This window comes from Rhinatrema bivittatum, chromosome 8 (genome assembly GCF_901001135.1).
Source record: "Rhinatrema bivittatum chromosome 8, aRhiBiv1.1, whole genome shotgun sequence".
Classification (NCBI taxonomy): Eukaryota; Metazoa; Chordata; class Amphibia; order Gymnophiona; family Rhinatrematidae; genus Rhinatrema; species Rhinatrema bivittatum.
The window spans coordinates 42,289,067-42,314,802 of record NC_042622.1 but is presented as its reverse complement, the minus strand read 5'-3'; the positions used below and the strand labels follow the sequence as shown (position 1 = coordinate 42,314,802).

The 25,736-nt window shown below is 46.7% G+C and overlaps 1 protein-coding gene across 4 annotated transcripts in view; it reads left to right on the top strand.

The window, feature by feature from the left end:
- ELMO2 (engulfment and cell motility 2) overlaps positions 1–25,736 on the top strand; it is a 145,347-nt gene that overhangs the window by 55,875 nt on the left and 63,736 nt on the right. For 3 of the 4 annotated variants that reach the window (XM_029611681.1, XM_029611682.1, XM_029611680.1), the window contains 3 exons: positions 15,619–15,741; positions 21,183–21,223; positions 22,510–22,582. In XM_029611681.1, coding sequence (XP_029467541.1) covers positions 15,664–15,741; positions 21,183–21,223; positions 22,510–22,582 — 192 coding nt within the window. In that variant the 5' untranslated portion in view covers positions 15,619–15,663. Of the gene's footprint in view, positions 1–15,618; positions 15,742–21,181; positions 21,224–22,509; positions 22,583–25,736 lie in introns of those variants that run through there. The other variant, XM_029611683.1, reaches the window with a different exon arrangement.

Here is a 25,736-nt window from a genome sequence, read left to right as displayed (position 1 = left end):
CCCTATTCAATATTTACCTTTTACCACTCTGCCACCTACTCTCTGACCTAGGCCTGAAGTTTTTCCTGTATGCTGATGATGTGCAAATCCTTATCCATATTCAAAAAACCCTCATGGAATCCCTGCAATTCTGGGAATCTTGCCTTGTTTCCATCAATTCCCTACTATCTAACCTCCACCTTGCACTACAAGCCCCGTCCACGATCCTCAAGGTTTTCCTACTCTTCTTCCAGATCTCGATACAGGAATCAGCGGAGGACACGAAACACTCGTCAACAAGCTCCTCGGAATCCTTCCTCTCGTTCAGTCTCCTGGAACCGGCCCTTTCGAGGGCGCCGTCCCGGTAGGGAGGGTCAGGGACGGGGTTCCTCTAATTCCTCCTCCTTCAAGGCAAATCAATGATGCCAGTCGGACCCACGATCCGGTTCCCCGGCTGGGGGGCCGGATCTCTCTCTTTTACAGCGAGTGGGTCCAAATTACATCGGACCAGTGGGTCCTGGATATTCTAAAGAACGGCTACGCATTGGATTTTGTCCATCCTCCCAGAGACAGGTTCCTTTTCTCTCCTTGCGGATCCAGTTACAAGCAAGAAGCTGTCGCTTCCACTCTCGACCGACTTTCCAGACTGGGAGCGATATCACCTGTTCCTCCCTACGATTGGGGTCGAGGTCATTACTCCATCTATTTTGTTGTCCCAAAGAAGGAGGGTACTTTTCGTCCCATCTTGGACCTCAAGATGGTGAACAGGTCTCTTCGAGTTCCCCGTTTTCGCATGGAGACTCTTCGATCAGTTCTAGCAGCGGTACATCGAGGAGAATTTCTAGCTTCCTTGGATCTCACCGAGGCCTACTTGCATATTCCTATTCTCAAGGATCATCACCGCTACCTAAGATTCAAGATCTTAGGTCAACATTTTCAGTTCCGAGCCTTACCTTTCGGTCTTGCGACGGCTCCACGGGTCTTTACGAAAATCATGGTAGTGGTGGCAGCTGCCTTGCGCAGGCAGGGCGTTCTGGTACACCCTTACCTAGACGATTGGCTCATACGTGCGAAGTCATGGGACCAGGGTTGCCGGATGGTCAGAATAGTGCTCCGCCTGCTCCAGTCTCTCGGGTGGATTGTCAACTATGCCAAGAGTCACCTAGTTCCTTCCCAGTCCCTGGAATTTCTGGGGGCACATTTCGACACGAAACAGGGCATGGTATTCCTCAAGAAAGAAAGGGCTCAGTCCCTTCGCGATCAGGTTCTCCGATTCTTGGATCTTCGAGAACCCACAGCATGGGATTATCTTCAGCTCTTGGGCACGATGGCCTCCACTATCGATCTTGTCCCGTGGGCCTTTGCCCACCTCCGTCCTCTTCAGAGGTCTCTGCTCTCCAGATGGAAGCCGGCCTCACGAGATTACCAGATGGTACTCCCAATTTCGATGGCTACCGTCAACAGTCTTCACTGGTGGCTAGAATACCGAAACCTAGCTCAGGGAGTCTCTCTGGACATACCGGAGTGGATAGTGGTCACCACGGATGCCAGTCTATCAGGATGGGGAGCGGTCTGTCAGGAGAGCTCCCTACAAGGTCGATGGACGGTGGAACAAGCCCGCTGGCCCATCAACCGACTGGAGACCAGAGCGGTACGTCTGGCGTTAAAGGGGTTCCTTTCTCGGTTGCGTCACAGAGCGGTCAGGGTTCTTTCCGACAATGCGACTACAGTGTCCTACATCAACAGACAGGGAGGCACACGAAGTCTTCAAGTATCCTTGGAAGCGGACAAATTAATGCACTGGGCGGAAAGACATCTGTCGCGTCTGGCAGCCTCTCACATTGCGGGAGTAGACAATATACAGGCGGACTTCCTAAGTCGTCGACGCCTGGATCCCGGAGAATGGGAACTCTCGGGGGAGGCGATGGATTTGATAATCTCCCGATGGGGTCCTCCCCACCTGGATCTCATGGCCACAGCAAGCAATGCAAAGACTCCACGTTTCTTCAGTCGCAGAAGAGAACACGGCGCGGAAGGAATCGATGCTCTAGTTCTGTCTTGGCCGCGGAACATTCTACTTTATGTCTTCCCACCGTGGCCTCTTGTAGGAAAAGTGGTTCGAAGAATCGAGAATCACCACGGTCCAGTGGTCCTCGTGGCACCGGAGTGGCCTCGCCGACCGTGGTTTGCGGATCTTCTTCTCCTGACCACGGAAGGCCCTTTACGTCTCAGCCACATTCCACGACTACTACGGCAGGGGCCCATATTTTTGGAGCAGGCCGATCGCTTCTGTCTAGCGGCCTGGCTTTTGAGAGGCGCAAACTGAGGCATAGAGGCTACAAGGAAGAGGTCATTTCGACTCTATTGCTTGCTCGTAAAAGATCTACTTCAGTTACTTATGTAAGAGTTTGGAAGGTATTCGAAAATTGGTGCGGGTCTCACGACATTCAGCCTACCAATGCGTCCGTATCACAAATTCTCTCCTTCCTTCAGGAAGGACTAGATCTCGGTCTCGCTTATAACTCTCTACGAGTACAGGTCGCGGCTCTGGGCGCCCTCTTATATAGTGGTGAGGGATCGCGTCTCTCCTCTCATCCGGATGTGGGTCGTTTCCTTAGAGGAGTGCGTCACTTGAAACCTCCGTTACGTCCTCCTTGTCCTTCCTGGAATCTGAACTTAGTTCTACGAGCACTTAGCGGTTCACATTTTGAACCCTTAAGATTTTCCTCTCTTAAGGATCTGACTTTTAAAACTATTTTCTTGGTAGCAATCTGTTCAGCGCGACGCATTTCAGAACTTCAGGCGCTATCCTGTCGAGAACCGTATCTCCGTTTTTCTGATGACGGAGTATCTCTCCGCACGGTTCCATCTTTTCTTCCTAAAGTGGTTTCGGCCTTCCACCTTAATCAGTCAGTTGAGTTGCCTTCCTTCAAATCAAACGAACCCAGGGATTTGCGTTTTCTGGATGTAAAGCGATGCCTGTTGCGTTACTTAGAAGTTACTAATGAGTTCCGTCTTTCCGACCATCTCTTCGTTCTCTGGTCGGGTCCCAGGAAGGGTCACATGGCATCCAAAACGTCTATCGCTCGCTGGCTGAAGGGGATGATTGCTTCGGCTTATATTGGTTCTGGTAAGCAACCTCCTTTAGGGGTTAAGGCACATTCTGTTCGTGCTCAGGCGGCGTCCTGGGCAGAGTCTAGCTCTGTTTCAGTACAGGAGATTTGCAGAGCGGCGACGTGGAAGTCTCTCCATACTTTCGCAAGACATTATCATCTGGATGTTTCCGCACCACCAGACGGTTCTTTTGGGGATCGAGTCATTCGAGCAGGGCTATCCACGGCCCGCCCATAGGAGGGAAGCTTGGGTACATCCCATCGTCTGGAATGATCCTGGTATGTACAGGGAAAAGAAAATTATTCCTTACCTGCTAATTTTCATTCCTGTAATACCATGGATCATTCCAGACACCCTCCCGTTATTAATTAGGGTGGGCTATCTCTGCTCTACTGTGCTCGTCTCATTTTTCTGCTTGTTCTAGCACTCAAAGTTGTTTTGTTCAATATTTATATGTTAGCAAGTTTTTCTGTGGAGGTTATTATTCTGGTTATTTAACATTTAATTAAAAAAATTTTTCTTGTTGTTTGGTTCAATACAGTTACTTGATCCCTCTCTTCCTCTTGGGCTTGGCTTTGCTAGGCTAGATACTGGGGATGGTGACGTGGGTAGTGAGGTAATGTAGCACCTCCTCCTAGAAATCTGTTCTGACTCCATCTGCTGGATAGGGAACATAACCCATCGTCTGGAATGATCCATGGTATTACAGGAATGAAAATTAGCAGGTAAGGAATAATTTTCTTGTTTCCATCAATTCCCTACTATCTAACCTCCACCTTGCACTAAACACATCTAAAACAGAAATCCTCATCATCTCTAAGCAACCGGAACACACATCTAAATCCACCCCTCATAACTCTGCCTCAGCCCTTACCCCACTGCACTCCGTAAGAGACCTAGGCGTCTCACTAGATCAATGCCTAAATTTCAAACCCCACTAGATCAATGCCTAAATTTCAAACCCACATTAAGTCTCTACTAAAGGGGGACTTCTACAGACTCCATGTCCTTAAAAACTTAAGCCCCTCCTCCACACCCAGGACTTCCGCCTAGTTCTGCAAGTGACCATTCTATCTACACTGGACTACTGCAATTCCCTTCTTTTAGGTCTCCCGTCATCAACTATTAAACCCTTGCAAATACTGCAGAACTCAATGGCGAGAATCATAACCAACACCCGCAAAAGGGACCACATCACCCCTATTCTAAAGGATCTGCACTGGCTTCCCATCCCTTTCCACGTTCAATACAAAACTCTCACCATCCTACACAACACGCTTTACAAAGACAACCCTCCCTGGCTCGAAGAACTGCCACGTTTCCGATCCTCTAACCGCCCCACCAGAACCTCCCTTGCAGGCATCCTCCACACCCCATCCTTCAAAACTGCACACCTTACCCTCACTAAAGAAAGAGCTTTCTCCATTGCCGGCCCCTCCTTCTGGAACTCTCTTCCCACTGATCTCCGTCTAGAACCATCCTTACGCAACTTTAAAAAAGGCATCAAGACATGGCTTTTCAAACAGGCCTACCCAGATTCTAACCAAACCTAGACAAGGCCCACCCTGCCTCGCAGAACTCGCTTTACAATATATTTATGTATATAGCTAGCCCAGTTACTTTATGTACTCTCCCTATGATGTAAATATAGTAAGTATCTATAGCTATTTTGGTTCCTCTCCACTTTCTCCTCTTTACTTTGTTTCAGTATCCTACTCTTAGTCCCTCTCATTCCCAGCCCTTCTTTTCTGCCCTTTTCTTGCCTGCTCCCCTCGCCCCACCCCCCGTTAAATGTAATTTTCCTTTCTTTGAGTTAATTGTAAACCGGCGTGATGTGTTCTACGAATGTTGGTATATTAAAAGTTCACAAATAAATAAATAAACTTTCAAAATTCCACACTTATCTTCCATGGTATCAGACAAATAGTCAAGGATATATCCCAGCTTCCAGCCATAGAAGCTCAGCTGCTGGTAGGATATCATTCCTTATCCAAGACTTCCTCTTTGGCTCTCTCCCATCCTGGTTAAATGAGCATACAAGATTCCATACTTAACCAAATATCCAGTCCCCATCCTTCTCATTTCTTACTACCAAGGCAATACCCCATCCAAGACCACATAAGTTCATATTTTTCCTATACGATATGTAAATTCATCAGCAGATTAGATCATACGTTGAATAAAAGGACATGAGCGGAAATTCACAAGGATGCACATACACCTATATATCTCTCATTTCTCAAACATACGCAGTTTCTATCCCTCTCATACATGTATGCTTCCTTTCTGATCCACACATACGCACGCACACAACAGCATCTCTTATCACTGACACACACGGTTTTAGGCTCTCTCTCTCAAATTCATACACACAAAGCCTTTCTCTTGAACAAAGAAGCACCCAAAACTCCTGCCTCTCTGTTGCACGCACACAGAAAGACAGTTTCACTCTTACTCATAGACAAACACTGCCTCCCTGTATCTCTCAGTGTAAAGATCATCTTTGGAAATCTTGCATACTCCATGGAGTACACCTGTTCATTCTTGTGGAATTTAGTTTATGTTAAATATACTTCAGTTTATTAATGCAACACTATGATGAATCTGTTTTAGGAGGAAGCTTCTTTATCGGCTTATAGCATGTTATGGCATTTTTGACACACAAAGAAGAACTACATATAAGGGAATTGCAAGAATTTGAAACATGCCAGGGTGAAGAAGCAGTGGTGAACAAATCCCGGACAGTGTTTCTCAAACGTTTGTATGTCAGGGAGCAGCTAGCTAGCCTTCCTTAAATTACATGGATTGGCTGCAGCACTGGTGAGCATGAGGAGTCCCTCAGAAAATTAAAGAGACAGCGAGGACATGCTTCCTCCTCCATCTGGTCTTTAATTTCATGCCCAGCCCTGCAGCTGTTCTGTGTCATTTTAAGACTGTAACTTGCCAGTTTTAGAAAATTGTTTACTAAAAAAAATAAAAGCCCTCTCTAAACTTATATCCGGTGTTATACATACAAACAGGCTGATGAAATACCGTGCGCTCAGGCTAGCGCACTGGTTAACCTGCGGTTGGATGCGCGCCCAATAACCCTTATGCAATAAGGGGATTAGCGCGTCCAAACCAGCACATAACTAATAGTGCTCATCACATGTAAATGCCATCTAGATGAAGCTATTAGCTATTACCTCCTTATGTAAAAAATAAATGTGCACCCGACTTGCACATTTTTACCCTAAAAAATTAACGCCAGCCCTGGAGCTGGCATTAAGTCTTCAGGTGCCCCAAAAGTTAACAGAAAAGAAGAAAATACTGCTTTTCTGTAGTTCCTCTGACTCAATATCATGGCAATATTAAGCCAAAGGAACTTAGTTACATAAAAAAAAAAAAAAGTCTTGCCAACAATCAGGTTAGGAAAATGGACGCTGCATTAATGAGCATCCATTTTCATAACCTGTGGCTGTGTACAGGTTAGGAAAATGGACGCTCGTAAAATTGAGCGTCCTTTTCCTAACCCGCACTAGGCCACTTCTCCTGGGCACCCGATGCCATGGACGTGCTAGGGACGCACAATTTATCCCTAGCACATCCTTTTTAGCGTGGCGGCTCATTTGCCTATTACATTGAGCACCCAGGAGAGGTGATTTTGTGCACGTTAAAAAAAAAAAAGTGTGTCCAGTTTGGATTCATGTTTTTAGCGCATCAGTATTCCATCAGCTTGAAAGCTGTTTCCTTGCACAGCCAGCCAACAGTATTGTCCTCAGAAAAGAAAAAATGTCTCTCTCTCTCCCTTCCAGCCAGCCACCAGTTCATCACTGAAAAAAAAATCCCTTTAAAAATCCCTTTATCTCCTTTCGTCCCCTATCCAGTCACCCTCTTATCTCTCCCTTCTCCCTCCTCGCCAGTCAGCAAGACCACTATAATGAATATCCCCACCCGTTGACTTTTTTTTTCCAATTGGGATTCCTTGGGAGGCCTGATCTCTGGGAGGGGAGCAACTGCACCTGAATATTAATGAGCCGGCATGGAACAGAGTCAGCATCTGCTCTTTCCTGTACGTGCCCAGATCAGTCCAGATTCCTGGGTTTTGCCTCCCTTCCGCAGATGGAGATAGAAAAAGTTTTGCAGACACTGCCACATAACCTGGTGTGCGACCTGCAGTCCTTCAGTATTTCTCTGTCTCCAGCAGATGGTAGAGGTGCAAAGCCTGCAGTTCTGAAACTGTTTTAAAAAAAAAAAAGAAGAAGAAAATTGGAGGATTTCCTCCCAGGAGGTTGGCAGGTCCTGATGGGGTCATCCCTCCTGGTTTTGAGGTGGACGAGTAGGGGGTTGAGGACCCTTGGTTGCTCAGAGTCAGCTGGTGGATCCAGTTCCTTGCCTCCAGGAGGATTAGCAGATCCTGCTGCCACTCGTCATATCAGGGAATTACTTTTTTTTTTAAAACTTTACTAAAGAGACAAAAAGGAAGGCAAGCTTTAAAAAAAAGTGTTTTCTTTTCTTCCCTGTTGGCGGTGGCAGAATGGGGCTGATGCCAGATAGGGGCTCAGCTCCAGCAGGCTGTCGCGGGTGCTTTTCCTCAGGCATGAGCCATGCGGTTGGAGTAGGGCTGCAGCATGCCATGCAGTTACAGGTGCTCCGTGTGTGGGGAGATGAGCATGTGGCCAGTGTTCTTGGGGCCTCTCTGGGAGACAGGGAACTTCGGGAGCAGCCACTGCGGCTTCAACATGGCAGCGCGTGCTTGGGAGATCTTTGACTGTATTGGGGGTGAGCTCGGAAACGACAGCCATCTTGGATTCTTTCACGGCTGCTTGAGAGGCTGCAAGGGGAGAGGGGATCTCCCTCCACTGCTATCACTGGCCGATTTGAGCCCCATGGAGGCCTGGGGGGGGGGGGGGGGGGGGGGGGTGAAGGGACCAGGGGAGCACTCAGGGGAAGATGAGGACTTCCTGGGGGAGGTCTCTGATTCTTCCACCTTCTCATCAGATTTCATTCTCTTGCTGCACAAAGCTTATTTGGCCCAGAAGGCCGCAGAGCGGCATGCTTCCACACAGGAAGGTCTGCAGCCCAAGAAGTCAAACTTTAAGAACATAAAAGCATGCCATACTGGGTCAGACCAAGGGTCCATCAAGCCCAGCATCCTTTTTCCAACAGTGGCCAATCCAGGCTACAAGTACCTGGCAAGTACCCAAAAACTAAGTCTATTCCATGCTACTGATGTTAGTAATAGCAGTAGCTATCTTCTCAGTCAACTTGATTAATAGGAGGGACTTCTGGGGCTACCATGGTTTGGCGAGTCCTGGGGTGGCTATGTAGGGGGCCACTAAGGACTATTTTTCTGATGATTCCGAACATGGGGTCCTATCTGGAGAAAACCCTCCAGAGGCAGATCCTTCCCTGGGGGGACAGGATCTGGATGAGGGGCCAGAGAAGATCCCAGCTGTGGAGGGGGATGATCCAAAGGTGGTTCATCTGTTCCACAGAGAAGAGTTGGGACCCCTGATCCCTTATGTCCTTGCAGAGTTAAGAACATAAGAAATTGCCATACTGGGTCAGACCAAGGGTCCATCAAGCCCAGCATCCTGTTTCCAACAGTGGCCAATCCAGGCCATAAGAACCTGGCAAGTTCCCAAACACTAAGAAGATGTCATGCTACTGATGCCAGTAATAGCAGAGGCTAATCCCTAAGTCAACTTGATTAGTAGCAGTTAATGGACTTCTCCAAGAACTTATCCAAACCTTGTTAAACCCAGGTACACTAACTGTACTAACCATATCCCCTGGCAACAAATTCCAGAGCTTAATTGTGCGTTGAGTGAAAAATAATTTTCTCCAATTAGTTTTAAATGTGCTACTTGCTAACTTCAAGGAGTGCCCCCTAGTCCTTCTATTATCCGAAAGAGTAAATAACCAATTCATGTCTACCCATTCTAGACATCTCATGATTTTAAAGACCTCTATCTCATCTCTTCTCCAAGCTGAACAGCCCTAACCTCTTTAGCCTTTCCTCATAGGGGAGCTGTTCCATCCCCTTTATCATTTTGTCACCCTTCTCTGTACCTTCTCCATCACAACTATATCTTTTTTGAGATGTGGTGACCAGAATTGTTCACAGTATTCAAGGTGCAGTCTCACCATGGAGCGATACAGAGGCATTATGACATCCTCCATTTTATTCACCATACCCTTCCTAATAATTCCTAAAATTCTGTTTGCTTTTTTGACTGTGGCAGCACACTGAGTCAACAATTTCAATGTATTATCCACTATGATGCCTAGATCTTTTTCCTGGGTGGCGACTCCTAATATGGAACCTAACATCGTGTAACTCCAGCATGGGTTATTTTTCCCTATATGCAACACCTTGCACTTGTCCACATTAAATTTCATCTGCCATTTGGATGCCCAATCTTCCAGTCTTGCAAGGTCCTTGTGCAATTTATCACAATCCACTTGTGATTTAACTACTCTGAATAATTTTATCATCTGCAAATTTGATAACCTCACTCATAGTATTCCTTTCTAAGCACTGGTCCAAGTACAGATCCCTGAGGCACTCCACTGTTTACCCTTTTCCACTGAGAAAATTGGCCATTTAATCCTACTCTCTGTTTCCTGTATTTTAACCAGTTTGTAAGAGTTGGGCATAAAAGTTCCACAAGAAGAGTCCAGTCAGGAGGATGTGGATCCAGTCATTGATGGTTTACGGGTCCAGTGAAAGCTTTTCTGTTCCATAAATCAGTTAAAAAGTTGGTGGTCAGGGAGTGGGATACTCTGGAGATTGGCTTGAATTGAGTAGAGCAATGGATGAGTTATATCCTTTGCCTGTGGATATGCTGGAACTCTTGAGAATCCCGAAGGTGGATGCCTCCTTCTCGGCAGTTACTAAAAAGTCAACTATTCCAGTGGCCAGTTCTGCAGCTTTGAAGGATTTGCAGGACAGAAAGCTCAAGGTCCATTTTAAAAAGATTTTTGAGGTGTCTGCTTTTGGCATCTGTGCTGCAGTCTGCCGCTGTTTTATGTTTCGGGCTGGGCTGTGATGGGGGCAGCAGTTGCCGGCTAACGCATAGGGATCTGGTCACACCATCAGAGGTTTCTCCAGTTCATGATCCTTGGGAGTCATTTTCAGTTTCATGCCCTTCCAGTCGGTATGACAATGGCTCTGAGAACTTTCACCAAGCTCTCGGGAAGGAGGGCATGCTGGTTCACCCATATCTGGATGACTGGCTCATTTGAGCAAAGTCAGAGGTCCTTTATAAAAAGCAGTGGACTTCGTGCTGCAACGCTTGTGATCCTTGGGATGGATAGTGAATTTGCCCAAGAGTCATCTCTCCTCTTCTCAGGTGTTGGATTTTCTGGGGGTGCATTTCAATACCAGGGTGGGGAAAGCTTTTCTCACTGAAGAGTGCATTGTCAAATTGCAGTCACAAGTTCACAGGCTGTTGGAGAACTAGGTGCCCAGGGTTTGGGATTACTTGCAAGTACTCTGTTCCATGGCATCTACTTTGGAGCTGGTTCCTTGGGCATTTGCTCATGTGAGGCCTCTGCAGGTGGCGTGGCTTTCCCAGTGGGACCCGTTGTCAGAGCAATTTCAACTTCCACTACCACTTACGGAGTTAGCCAGGTCCAGTCTCTCGTGGTGGCTTGGTCGGGACCAATTGTGTCGTGGCGTGGACTTGGAGGTCACAGAGTGGATGGTGGTTACCACCGATGCTTTCTGTCCAGTTGGGGAGCTGTCTGCCAAGCTCAGTCGGTGCAGGGCCAGTGGTCAGCGGAGGCAGCGTTGTGGTCCATCAGTCGCTTAGAGACGAGAGCAGTGAGGTTGTCGCGGGCATTTCTACCTCTCTTGCGCAGCCATCCAGTCAGGATCTTGTCAGACAATGTGATGACAGTGGCTTACATCAACTGCCAGGGAGGTACCAAGAATTGAGTGGAGGCTCAGTAAGCTGGAGAGCTGATCCGCTAGGCAGAACAGCCTCTGGCGTTGATAGCAGCTTCTCACATAGCTGGGACCGACAATGTGCAAGCGGATTATCTCAGCTGGCAGCAGCTAGATCCCGGAGAGGAGGTGTTATTGGAGGAAGCAATGCACCTCATTAATTGCAGATGGGGCAGACCCCGCATGGATTTAATGGCAACTCAGCGGCATGCCAAAGCATCGCACTTTTTCAGTTGCAGAAGAGAGCGTGGAGCAGAGGGGTTTGATGCCTTGGTCTTTCCTTGGCCGTGGGATATTCTGCTCTGCGTTTCCACCATGGCGACTGGTGGGCAAGATATTGCGGCGAGTGGAGATTCATCTGGGAGACATAATTCTGGTGGCTCCGGAGTGGCCTCGGAAGCCTTGGTTTGCAGATCTGATCAACCTAGCAATGGGACGGACTGTTAAGGCTTGCTCATCTGCTGAAGCTTCTGCATCAAGGCCCTATATTATCAGATCAGGTGGCTTGCTTCTGTTTTGTGGCTTGGCTTTTGGGAGGGATCATTTAAGAGAGAAAGGATATTCTGAGGATGTCATTTCTACTCTTTTGCAGGCTAGAAAGACTTCCACCTCCTTGGCATATATGAGAGTATGGAGAGTTTTTGAAACTTGGTGTGTGCAGTAAGATGTTGATCATATTCAAGCGTCTTTGGCACATATTCAGACCTTTTTGCAAAGAGGGTTGGTGAAAAGTTTTTCCTTTAACTCTCTCAGAGTTCAGGTGGCTGCTTTGGGTTGTCTTAGAGGCAAGGTACAAGGAGCAGCTCTAGCTGCACATCTGGATGTGATGTGTTTCCTTCGGGAGGGGGGCGAAACATTTGTATCCTCCGGTTCAGAAGCCCTGCCCTTCCTGGAGTCTTAACTTAGTCCTTAAGAGCATATGTGCAGTGCTGTTCGAGCTTCTTAGAAGGGCTACTATGAAAGATCTCACTTTGAAGGTGGTTTTCTTGGTGGCAATTTGTTCTGCTAGGAGGATCTCAGAACTTCAAGCCTTGTCATATAGAAATCCTTTTTTGAGGATTTCGGATTTTGGGGCCTCCCTGAGAACGGTTCCTTCCTTTCTGACGAAGGTGGTATCGTTCATTCCACATAGTCAGTGGAGTTCCCCGGCTTTCCCAAATTTGGATGCTATAGCGCCTCATGCAAGAGAGTTGAGACTCTTGAATGTCAAGCGTTCATTGTTGCAGTATCTTAAAGTCACGGTTATCAGATCATCTTTTTGTGCTGTGGAGTGTTGCAAAAAAGGGTCATAAGGCATCAAAAGCAGTGCTTGAAGGAAGCCATTGGCTCTGCTTACATCTGTCAGGGTCGTCCTGTCCCAGAGGGGTTAAGGGCTCATTCTACTCATTCCCGGGCAGCCTACTGGGCCGAATGTCAGCAAGTTTCACCGCAAGAGATCTGCAGGGCGGTTGCTTGGAAGTCACTGCACTCTTTCACCAGGCATTACTGTTTGGATGTCCAGACCCCAGAGGCCATGGGTTATGGTGAGAGTGTACTTCGATGGGACTCTCGCAGTCCCACCCTCTTCAGGGAAGCTTTGGTACATCCCAGGAGTCTGGACTGATCTGGGTACGTACAGGGAAAGGAAAATTGGTTCTTACCTGCTAATTTTCATTCCTGTAGTATTACAGATCAGGCCAGAGTCCTGACCAATGGATGGTTGGCAATTTGGAGAGTCCGCTTGATCTGTTATTGTAATTAATCTGAAGAATGGCACAGGTTTTGTTATTCCTGCACATTTTTTAGTGTGGGCAAAGTTATCTGTTCTAGGTTCTCTTTCTCACTGCTTGTTCAGGGGGATGTTATTTTGTTATTGGTATTGTTGCTAACTTGGCTTGGGTACTTATCAGTACACAGGACACTGGACTAGACAAGGGCTGGTCTTCCGCTTAGCCAGCCCCCTCTCCTGCAGGTTGAGCCCTAGGGTTCTGGGGGCAGTAGGTCTCTGCCATGGCAGTACATCATGATGAGTCCGAACAGTCTGGAACAAGGCTGGAGAGACTGGAACAAAGCTGGACAAGTTAGAGCGGCTGGAGAGTCTGGAGCAAGGCTGGATAAGGCAAGGTTGGAAGGCAAGGTCAGATGAGGCAAGGCTGGAAGGCAGGAATCAGGAACGCTTGAAAGGCTGCATGACGCAAGGCTGGAACTTTTAACAGAGACAGGCTGGAGCAGGTTTGGATTGGAAACTGGAGCTGGACACAGAACAAAGACTGGGGCTTAGTACAGACAGACAGGGCATGACCCAAGGCTGGGGCAAGGCAAGGCAGGGATAGGATACTAAGCAGGGCAGGGCAAGACCAAACAAAGACAGGACTGGACATGGCAGACAGGACAGGCCCAGACAAGTACTAGGCAACATAACACAGAACAAGAAACACAGAAGCCTGAAGGCAGAAAGGCTGGAGGCCCAAAGGCCACTTGGCTATAGGCCTGAAGGCCCCTAGGTTCAGAAAGACTTGAATAGGCTGCAAGGCAAGATACAAAAAAACAGAAGACCTGGAGGCCACAAGGTAAGGCAAGGTCTAGAGTAGGCCACAGAGCAAAGTACTAGGAGCAAGAAGGCCCAGAGGCCACAAGGCAAGGTACAAGACAAGAATGGCCAGGTCAGAGAGCCAAGGGTGAGTCCATGAAGAGGCATAGTGGTTTTGGCAAGGCTTGGTTACATAGGCTGAGACTTGGGCGTGGTGTGAGCAGCAAGGAGGAGCTTAGCAAGGCTGATGGAGAAACACGCTGAAGGCTTCTGCAGGTGAGGAGGAGTCATAGCAGGCAAGACCAAAGCACGGAGAGGTTGCATGGCAGAATAATCTGTGACAGTTTACAAATATTGTAATTGTAATTCAGTTTACTCTGAGCTTTCTGAGGGCAAAACGCACAGCCAACATGCATTACAAAAAGCCTAATACCATATGCATTTTGAGTGTGTTTATTGAAAGTTTGTGATATTTTTCCTCAGATGACTGTGCTCTCAAGGTCCTTTTTCATGTAAAATTGTTACATATTGTTCATGTTAAATATACACAACTTTTAATTGTAAGGACAGAGTGGCATGGGCACAAGGCTGTAAAGTTCACCTAGGGTGTCTAATGCCTTTGCATCGGCCTGGAGAGCGTGTGCCACACAAGGATCCCCACCATTCACCCATCTCCCACTTCTTCAGTGGAAAAGGTGAGGGCGGGGCAGATTGTTGGGCTCCTGGGAGTGTGGCAGGGTTGTCAGCTTCCTAGAAATATTATTCCTGACACTAATTGCCACTCCTCTGGGAACTCTTTCCCCCTTGCATGATATTTGAAATCACTGAAAGGGCCAGACTACAAGAACCCCCCAACCCCCCCCACCCTTGGCCCTCTTGATGATTTGACCTGTACCGTGCCTTGAAGGGTGGGAGCCATCTCCTCTCTTGCCTCAGGCAGCAGATTGCCTTGAGCTGCCCCCTGATCAGCAGAGGCGGATGACCCCTAATGACCAAAAGATAAGGAAACTAGTTACTAAGTAATACAAGACTGGAAAGATGTATTATTGGACTACACAACATTTCCAAAGGTGGTTTTCCATACCTTCTTATCTATTCTCCACCATCCCTTTTTCTCACTCACCCAGACACAAACACTACTGCCGCCGCCACCCCCATTCCTCTGTCTCTCACACTAGCACGTGCCTCTCCCGCTGTTGCCCTCTCACCTCCTCCAACAGTTTCATCATTGGGCAGGGGCTCATGGGGCCTGTCTCCCACATCTATTTTAAAGTGCCCCGAGTATTTTTCATCATACCAGACCTTAAAGGCACAGGGAGTCAGAAAATAGTTGGGCACTGTAAAATAGCTGGCCGATCCGTAAGCCCCTGTATCTTGCATTCTAGCAGCCACTGCTACATTATCAGCCATTTGTTTCAGAGGGGACCCTCCCACCCCCTTTCAGCTCTGGGATTTCTGAAGAGGGACTCCTCCTTTTAGCTCCGCCACCTTCATTCAGCTGGCTCTGAATCTGGCATTGCCTCGGCCCCTTTCTCACCTTCCCAGCAGTGTCCTCTGTGTGTCCTCTGTAGCACAGGGCCCCCCTTGCACTATTGAGAGAGAGAGATTTCAGATCCCTCAGAGATATAAATAACCTGCATGAGACAAGTGTTCTTCAGTAGAAAGGAGATCTAGAACAATAGGTCATGATGTGAAGCTCAAAGGAAGCAGACTCAGCAGTAGCGTTAGAAATGTATTTTTTTCACAGAGAAGGTGGTGGAGGCATAAACAGTAACAGAATTCAGGAAAGCCTGAGATAAGCACAGGAGATCCTTAGTTGTGAAGAAGTGAAGGGAAAACTAGAGATCAAGCCAGGCCTGTGGTTTAGCACCTGAATGTAATCCACTTTGAAGTGTTGAAAAGTGGAATATAAATAAATAACAGGAAAGAAATTGAATGAACCTTGCAGTCCCTGGCTACTATCAGATTCTGATAGGTTTCTCTGGCACAGCTGGGCTCTGTTTTGTTTTGGGTTTTTGTTTTTTTTGCTTTGATCTATTCTTTCTCAGAAGCAAGTGATTCATTTTCCTTTCTCTCCATACAGGCTCACTCCTTCCCATCTTTGAGAAAGTGAGAATTGCTGTCAGTCATGCCACCACCCTTGGACATTGTAAAAGTGGCCATCGAGTGGCCAGGAGCAAACGCCCAACTCATCGAAATCGACCAGGTGAAAGGGTTTGACTTGTTGGAAGGGCGGAAGTAAGAGATATATGGAGGATTGAAGTAATAGTGCTGAAGGCTTAGCTAAACTTCATGTACCTGTGTAAGGGGACCTTTAACTGATACAGAATATTATAATGTATGGAACATATGTCTGATTTGTACATAGGCATCAGAATGGGAGGGGTGCTGGGGTCTTGGCTCCCCCCAAATCCCCCCCACCACCACAGTGTCCGCTGCCATCACTACTGCTGCCCCTGCCCCTGCTCTGATCTCCTCTTTCACTCTCCATGCACTGAAAGAGTAGAAGGGTCGTGGCCTTTCAATGTTTCAAGCCGCTCTCTCATCCTTGGTTGCTGGTGCTTGAATGACATCATCAGGCACCAATAGTCGAGGAGAAGGAAGTGGCCCAAGGTACTGTCAAAGGCCACAGTCCTCCTACTCTTAAACATTCCAAGGAAAACCGCAGCAGCATGGTGATGACCTGCCCGTGGGGTCCCCAGCCCTCCACGAACTGAAAAAACCCCCAGCATTGCCAAAGAAGAGTCAGCAGCCCAGAGTTTAGTTTATTACTTGGGAAGGGAGGGGCAGTGAGAAGCTTTCACTCCCCCCGACTCCTCTCCCCTTGCTTCCCTTCCCTTCTTACTGAGAAGGGAGGGGGTTGTGAGTGAGAGGAAGAGTGTGAGTGAGGGACGGGAGGAGGAGGAAGTGAGAGGGAAGGAAACGGGATTGGTGAGTGAGAGGAAAGGGGCTGAGAGAAGGAAAGGGAGAGGAGGTATGCATGAGAGGGAAGGGAAGGAAAGGGAGGTGGAGTGGTGAAAAGGGAGGGAAGAGTTGGTGAGAGGGAAGGGAGAGAAAGGGAGGGGAGGAAAGGAAAGGGGGGTGAGAGGGGGAAAGGAAGGGAGGTGGGTGAGTGAGAGGGAAGGATCAAGAGCAGCATTGGCCCATGTGACCAGAAGAAAGGAATAGGAGCAGCATCTGCCCACCTCCCAAGAGGTAAGAGGAGCTTCCATCAACTGCGTGGGCTTAAGATAGAAGCTGCCGCAACTTGTGTGTTCTAGAGGGGGAGAAGAGTGTGTGTGTATGGGAGCATGTATGTATGAGAGAATGAACATGTGTGTGTTAGTGTGCAGATACAGTATATGCGAGAGAGAGATGGGGCAAAGTTTGTTCACCTCTCTCCTGCTCCAATGAATCCATGGCAATCTCAGGGTGACTGGAATAAAAAATTCACAGATATGGAGAGTAGCAAAAGCTTTTATCCTTGTTAGTTTTAATTATCGGGTGCTATTTGATATGTCTGCTTTTTTGAACTGTTTCATTGATGTTTGAAACTTAAAATATTTTTGTGAGTTTAGTTATTGAATATTCTTTTTGTCAGCTGTTTTGAAATATTCTTTTCTTAGTATATTTTTTATTTATTTATTTTAATTATTTATTTATAAGTGTACAATTTACAAAGTTAGAAGAAAAAAAACCCTGTAGAAAATAAACTGAGGGGTTCAGTGAAAGAGAACATAGCATTCAAATCTATATAAAAAGTACAAACATTATCCCCTCAGCACCCAACCAAAATTAAACCACAGAAGCCTTCAGTAATAAAGGGAGATAATAGGCAATCGAAAAAAAAGAAAAACCACAGATGCATGGTAGTTTCCTGCTGTAAAATTACTGTATGTCTCCAGCTGTCTGAAGTTGAATTTCAGTTGTCACATTCCTGGAATCCATAAATGAGCACAACTGCTCTGGGGAAGAAACAATATAACGATCTCAGTTGTACTGAATGATAGATTTGCAGGGATAACTTCATAAAAAGGAAGCCCTCTGTGCTAATAGCTCAGATCTCCAAATCAGGAAACATTTCCTCCTTTTCTGGGTGGCTCCGGCTAAGTCAGGAAATATCCTCACTGGCTGTTCTAGAAAATTAACATTCAAATTATAAAAGTACAGCTGCATAACATTGCTTAAATCAAATTCTGAAATAAGGGAAACCAACAAAGTTAAACGTTCAGAAGCTTCCACATTAGAACTTTCAAGGAAATTAGTCACGTTAGACATTTCAGAAGAAACAGGAGAATTCTGACGTGGCCATTGATTAGAAGGAAGAAAATACACTTTATTAAAAGTGGGAATATTCTCTTCCAGCATATGTAGAATTTCACTAAGATATTTTCTAAGTGTCAAAAGTGGAGGCTCACCAACCACCCTGGAAAGTTAAGCAGTTGTAAATTGATGTGTCTCTCTTGATTTTCCAAATATTCAATACGTCTTGAGAAGGATCCCCGGTCTTGTATCATGGCAGAATTAAGAGATCGAAGATCTAGCATCTCATTTTCCAACTTGAGAAGTCAATTACTATGTTCATTAAGTTGCTCCCCATGCATTTGACAATTCCCTTCAAGTTTTTGTGACAACAGGGCAGTTTTAGCAGAACACTCAGTTATTAGCTTTCCATGGTGGGGCATTAAATCCCAAAGAGAGTCAAGCGTCATAAGAACATAAGAAAATGCCATACTGGGTCAGACCAAGGGTCCATCAAGCCCAGCATCCTGTTTCCAACAGTGGCCAATCCAGGCCATAAGAACCTGGCACGTACCCAAAAACTAAGTCTATTCCATGTTACCATTGCTAATGGCAGTGGCTATTCTCTAAGTGAACTTAATAGCAGGTAATGGACTTCTCCTCCAAGAACTTATCCAATCCTTTTTTAAACACAGCTATACTATCTGCACTAACCACATCCTCTGGCAACAAATTCCAGAGTTTAATTGTGCGTTGAGTAAAAAAGAACTTTCTCCGATTAGTTTTAAATGTGCCCCATTCTAACTTCATGGAGTGCCCCCTAGTCTTTCTACTATCCGAAAGAGTAAATAACCGATTCACATCTACCCGTTCTAGACCTCTCATAATTTTAAACATCTCTATCATATCCCCCCTCAGTTGTCTCTTCTCCAAGCTGAAAAGTCCTAACCTCTTTAGTCTTTCCTCATAGGGGAGTTGTTCCATTCCCCTTATCATTTTAGTAGCCCTTCTCTGTACCTTCTCCATTGCAATTATATCTTTTTGAGATGCGGCGACCAGAATTGTACACAGTATTCAAGGTGCGGTTTCACCATGGAGCGATACAGAGGCATTATGACATTTTCCGTTTTATTCACCATTCCCTTTCTAATAATTCCCAACATTCTGTTTGCTTTTTTGACTGCCGCAGCACACTGTACCGACGATTTCAATGTGTTATCCACTATGACACCTAGATCTCTTTCTTGGGTTGTAGCACCTAATATTCCCTCAAGCCACCCCCATGCCTCTTTTCATTCACATCCTCTAGACTTTATGGATCCACAGTATTTATCCCATGCCCCTTTGAAATCCTTCACAGTTTTGGTCTTCATCACTTCCTCCGGAAGGGCGTTCCAGGTATCCACCACCCTCTCCATGAAGAAATACTTCCTGACATTGGTTCTGAGTCTTCCTCCCTGGAGTTTTAAATCGTGACCCTTGGTTCTGCTGATTTTTTGCAACGGAAAAGGTTTGTTGTTGTCTTTGGATCATTAAAACCTTTCAAGTATCTGAAAGTCTGTATCATATCACCCCTACTCCTCATTTCCTCCAGGGTGTACATATTTAGATTCTTCAATCTCTCCTCATACGTCATTTTATGAAGACCCTCCACCTTTTTGGTCACCCTTTTCTGGACCACCTCCATCCTGTCTCTGTCCCTTCGGAGATACGGTCTCCAGAACTGAACACAGTACTCCAGGTGAGGCCTCACCAAGGACCTGTACAAGGGGATAATCACTTCCCTTTTCTTACTCGATATTCCTCTCTCTATGCAGCCCAGCATTCTTCTGGCTTTAGACAGGCTCTATCTTTACACTCAAATCTCAACACATGTAAATACATATCGATAGACAACTTTTCTTTATTCTTTCATTGAATATTTTTCACTGTTTTTATACATAATTGAATACTTTTCATGCTGAGACATTTAAAAATACATACCATTCGTACCCCCTCACACATCCCCATTCTCACATCCCCTCACATAAAACCCATATCATCCCACAATATATCTTATTATTTCAATCCTCTATTGGTCCTATAAACTTTGTCTCCTCTTTTTTTGCTACTATCACACATTTGCGTGCAGTTATACAGTTCAGGATTCCTTTCTCAGGTTCCAAAGGGACTACAACACCATCACAAACTGTTTCACCCAACCCTTGATCCAAACCGCAATGGTCAAAAAAAAATTTATGTTTTTCCTGATGTTTCAAGGGCAACTCAATTGCGCCGGAAACAATTCCTGGTTTTGAAAAGTAAGATGATTGAATTAGGGGCAACCTTTTACTTAAGGTTCCCATGTAGATGTTTAGTTAATTATCAAGGTAAGAAATTTATTTTTACTGTGCCACAACATCTAGAGAATTTTTTGAGAGATAAAGAACTTGAAAAGTTAAATCAGGATGTAGTAGCAGAAATAGGTTCGTAAATATAATAATCTCCCCTCTCTCTCTTCAAGAAGTCGTATTATGATTAGTTTATTATATAAGGCCCCCTTTATTTATTTATTGGTTAAATTGTGACAATTAAATGTTACTTTATTTTATTATTTGTAAAGATGCCTGTGATTGTACACACTTTATTGCTTTTTTATGTATAAAATATTATTCATTGTTTTGGATTTAAAAACTTTAATAAAGTATGAATTATAAAAAAAGAATATGTACAGATGTTAGCTCACAAGGGAGTTAGGACAGAATACATTATCATAGGCTACTGAGGTTAGACTAGTTATCTGGCTATGTTTTTTACTGACTGTTGGCCTTTTTGGATACAAAGACACAATGTGTTAATATCCAGCCTAGGTCATTACACATCTATTTTACATGCAGCTTTTTTGAAAATTAACCCTTGAGGTACATTTATGTTATACTCGGGACTCATGACAAATAGACTTTGAGGCTGATTTTCAAAATAAGCGGAGCACCTAAATGTAGGCCCCTATGTTGGGCTCCTATTTTCATTCAAACTTAGGAGCCTGTATTTTCAGCTGAAAATTCACCTAAATGTAGGACCTAAAACCTAAGATCCTATAATTAGAACTGCTATTCATTTGCCTAGACGTAGACTCCTAAGTTGGGCACCGTGTGCTGAAAATCAATCTTCCCTCTAACTTTTCCTCCCTGCCCTAACACTACCCCTGGAGCAACCCACTTTTTAGGAGCTTCAGTGTAGGGACTCTGCCCCAGTACATTTCAAAAAGGAGCCTAATCCCAAAGGTTAGGAGCCTAAACTCTTTCAAAATCTGCCTTTTTTATACTGTGTGGCTCTCTCACTTGTCAAAATATCAGTAGCATATTTAAAAGAATAAATATCAAGAAATATTCACCTTACTCCAATGGAGGTTGACCTCTAACTCAAAATTGTGTTTTTCATTTATAGAAACGGCCCTTGGCCTCAATTATCAAGGAGGTGTGTGATGGGTAAGTGGTCTAGTTCTTTTGCATGTGGTCATGATTTTATGTATGTAAGTAGGGTAAGCTGTAATTGAGCATTGGACAAGAGAAAACACAGAATAATAAGAAGAGTCTTCTGGTGATGATGTCTGGTATATGGTAATTAATCTATTAGCCTCAGAACTAGCAGTGCGATGAGTCAGATGGATTAAATGTGTTCCCCCTCCCCTTCGTCACATGTTTTTAACCATAATTCTTCGACTACTTATCCTTTCTAAAGCCAATGCTAGACCTAGGCAGCCGCTGGACAGATGTAGATAAGAGACAGTCCCTTCTCCGTGGACCCTACAATCTAATCAAGACTAACATTCAGTACAGAGTAGTGTATGGGAAGTATATTTATTGTACCAGTGTGATTAGGATTTAAAAGGTGAGTTTTTAGACTGGATTTGAATACAACCAGAGAAGAAGCATGATACACAGACTCAGGAAGGCTGTTCCAGTGCAGCAAAATGGAAAGTGTGGGGCTGGGTGTTGGAGAAGGGTACAGAGCAACTTACCCAGCAAATGGAGTTCACAAGAAAGGATGTAGGGAGCGAGAAGAGAAGCTTGGTAATTAGGAGCTGCAGAGTGAATGCATTTATTGTCAAGTAGGAGCAAATATAGCTGTGTGTAGAAGCAGACAGGGAGCCAGGGTGGTGCCTTGAGAAGAGGGGTTACATGTCATAGCGATGCTGAAGGAAGATAAATCTTGCAGCCACATTTTGAATAAATTTCAGTAGAGAAAGATGGTTCAGCGGGAAGCCCACAAAGATCAAATTGCAGTACTCTAAGCAGGAAATGATAAGAGAGTGGATGAGCATTTTGATAGCATGCTCAGAAAGGAAGGGAAGGATTGTAGCTGTGTTAACAAGGAAAAACCGACACGCTTCAGCAGTGTTTTGCATCTGCAGGGAGGAGAGAGAGGCATCAGATAGGGCCCCATAGGGCATGGGCTGAGGAAACCGGGAGGATGAGAGCACCATCCACAGAAAAAGAGGGAAGAGAGAAGCGAGTTTTGAGGAGGAGGGGGTGGGAGAAAGAAGCAAGAAGTTCTATCTTGGCCATGTTAAGTTTAAGGTGGCGGCAGGACATCCAAGTGGTGATGTTAGACATGCCGGCTGAGATTTGGCACTGGATTCATGGTGAAATTTCTAGTGAAAAGAGCTAGATCTGGTAAGACTCTGGCCCTTGAATCCGATTTGGCACGTTCTGGCCAGAAAAAGCTTGTGTATCATTAAGAATTAATTCTCCTTTTAATAACTCTTCTGCAGGTGGTCACTGCCAAATTCGGAGTACTATGCATTTCGTTATGCCGATGGACCTCAGCTCTACATAACAGAACAAGTAAGTGCTGGTGAGACTGAGTCAGGCCTTCCTGTTATCTTGGGATAGATCATCGTGGAACAGTTTTTCAAAACAGCCCACCCAACAGCAATGTCCATGGGTACTTTGTACAAATTTTCAAAGGGAAGATACGCATGTTCTCTCACTTTGAAACTTGCCCCAAATACTTGTACCCACAGAAGTATGCACCTGTTTTTTTTGCAAGTAGTTTGCTCATAGAATATAATGTTCATGCAGATGAATATGCCACCTGTGTGCGTTATTTTCCTCCCCCAACCTAAACACGTCTCTGGTGATGCCACCTCCTAGTGTAGATAAAAGTACACGCATTCCTGAACATACCCAGATCAGTCCAGACCAGTGGGTTTTGCATCCCTACCAGCAGATGGAGTCAGAGAACAAAATTTTGGACACTGCTACATAACCGAGAGTGCCACCAGCAGTCCCCCAGTATTTCTCTGACTCCAGCAGATGGTAGAGGTGCACTCCTGCAGTCTGATAGTTAGTTTAAAAACCCCCCCAAAAAAACAGGGAAAGTGGAAAATTTTAGATAGAGTAGTTAATTGTCAGTGGTGAAGCTCCCTGAGGTGTTAGGGATCTTCGTGGACCATCCCTCAGTGGAAGCCGGGTGACAGGGGGGTTGGACGCCCCTGACTGAGCCTCGTCTGCAACGGTTCGGTGGATTCTGATGGCCAGGGGCTCCTGGCTTCCTTGACCACCGAAGCTGCTCCCTCTAACTCCCCTGATCCTGTCAGACTTCGGGGGGTAACTGAATAAAGTTTAAAACAAAAAAAAAAAAAGTTACAATCAAGATCTTAAGGTAAGCGGTAGGAGTCTGTGCTAGGGACGGGCCTTGACAGCTTGGCTGCAGGCCGGTGGGGGAGAGAGGAGCAAGAGCCCCTGCTGTGCTCATTGACAACCTGGGGCACCAGGTCAGTTGGACGGGAGTTGCGGCCCTCGTTTAGAGGGGGGATCGATGTTGCTGCAGTGTGCGTGCGGATCTGTGGGCCTGGCTGGAGGCGAAGTAGCCTGCTTTGAAGGAGCATTTCCCTGAGCTCTGGGCGGCTTTACGCAGTTTCCCCGGCCCGAGGGTTCCTTTTTCGGAAGTGGCTGCATGGGAAGGGCCATGGCGCTGAAATCTAAAATGGCGGCCTGCCATGCGTGTGGCACGACAGGGTAGGCGCTGGATCCCAACTCCCTCTGTCTGGCTGGATCCCAACTCCCTCCTGTCTGGGCAGGAGGGTTCCTCCGCTGGGGACCGGGCAGGGAAGCAAGGGCTCTGGTTGGATGACTCGGGGGATTTCTCCCCGGAGTTTGTTTTCCTGCTTCACCAGGTCTTCCTGGCCAGAAAGCAGGCTGCTTCCAAGAGAGCAGGGCGTCCTGTGGATCTGGAAGAGCTTCAGCCCAAGCGGGCGTCCCGGGGGCTCCTGGACCTGTCGCAGCATTCAGGGCTTCGCAGGCTTGGGGATCCACAGGGTTGGGAGTTGATGAAGGGTCGGCTGACCAGCATGGGGGGTACTCCAGATTCACGAGGGATGGATCAGGATCCTGGCCACAGTCATGATTTGGGTGATGGGGCCCAGGACGACCCGGATCCAGACGAGTTCCCAACTCTGGAAGGTGATTGATCCCAGTGCGGTGCGCTTGTTTAAGCGCAAGGAGCTGCGTCTACTTACCCCCAGGTTTTGGAAGTTCTGGGGGTTAAGGTCTCCCAGGAGGAGTCGGATAGCGAAGGGGTTAACCTGGTCCTGGATGGGATCAGGGGACCAACGACGGCCTTCCCTCTGCTGAAGAAGATTTGTAAGCTGGTGAACTGGGAGTAGGACTCCCCGGATGCAGGCTTGAAGGTGGGCAGAGCGATGGCGAAACTTTACCCCTTAGCGCAGGAGTCCTTAGATCTTCTTAAGATTCCAAAGGTCAATGCGGCAGTGTCTGCTGTGATAAAGACTACCATCCCGTCATGGGGGCTGCCGCATTGAAGGATATGCAGGACCATAAGCTGGAGATCTAGCTGAAACGGATGTTTGAGGTCACCGCTCTGAGTCTTCGTGCAGCAGTTTGCACCAGCCTAATGCAGATGGCATGTCTGGCTGGATCCAGGAGGCCCCGGCTGCGTCAAGCACCGGGGATAGTGGGTCCTTGCAGGCTGCGTGTCTCGAAGTGGGAATTGCTTATGTGGTGAACGCACTGTATGACTTGGTACGTACCTCTGTGCATAGTATGGTTTTCGCGGTGGCTGCCCGCAGGCTCCTCTGGCTGCGCAATTGGTCAGCGGATTTGTCATCCAAATCCCAGCTTTGCAACCTTCCCTTTAAGGGAAGCTCCTTTTCGGGGAGGACCTGGACCAGCTGGTAAAGTTGCTGGGGGAGTCGAAGGGCAATAGATTACCGGAGGATAGGAAGCCTTCTAGGAAGGTGTTCCCTCCTCGAGCTTGTTTTCAGGATTTGTATAGGTTTCAGCCCAGTAGGTCCTCGGCTCCTTCTGTGCCCAGGCAAGCTCCGGGTCGCCAACAATCCTATGTGGTGGCCGCCGCCCAGGCAGGGATGGTGCAAGCCAAGGGAAGCCCTCCCAGTAAGGCCAGGGGCCCGCATTCCAGCTTAGAAGCTGTTGGAGGCAGATTGTCGAGCTTCTACGCGGAGTGGGAAAGGATTACCTCAGACCGATGGGTAATGGAAGTGGTCAGAGAGGGCTACGCTCTCGAATTTTCGCACCTGGTTCGGGAGGCCTTTGTAGGGTCCTGTGTGGTCTCACGCAGCAAGCGGGAGGCAGTGCGAGGGACTCTCCAACGGCTGCTTGACCTCAATGCCATAATTCCCGATCCCCTTGCGGAGCAGGGGCAGAGGAGGTACTCGGTGTACCCTTGTGGTTCCCAAGAAGGAAGGCACCTTTCACCCCATCCTAGATTTGCAGAAGGTAAACCGGTGCCTTCGGATCCCCAGGTTTCGCATGGAGACATTGCGAACGGTGGTTTCCACAGTGCACAAGGGAGAGTTTCTCGTGTCCTTAGATCTCACCAATGCGTATTTGCACATCCTGATCCGGTGGGACCATCAGAAGTTTCTGCGATTCATGGTTCTGGGTCAACACTTCCAATTTTGAGCGCTGCCTTTCGGTCTTGTGACGGCGCCGCACACCTTTACCAAAGTCATGGTAA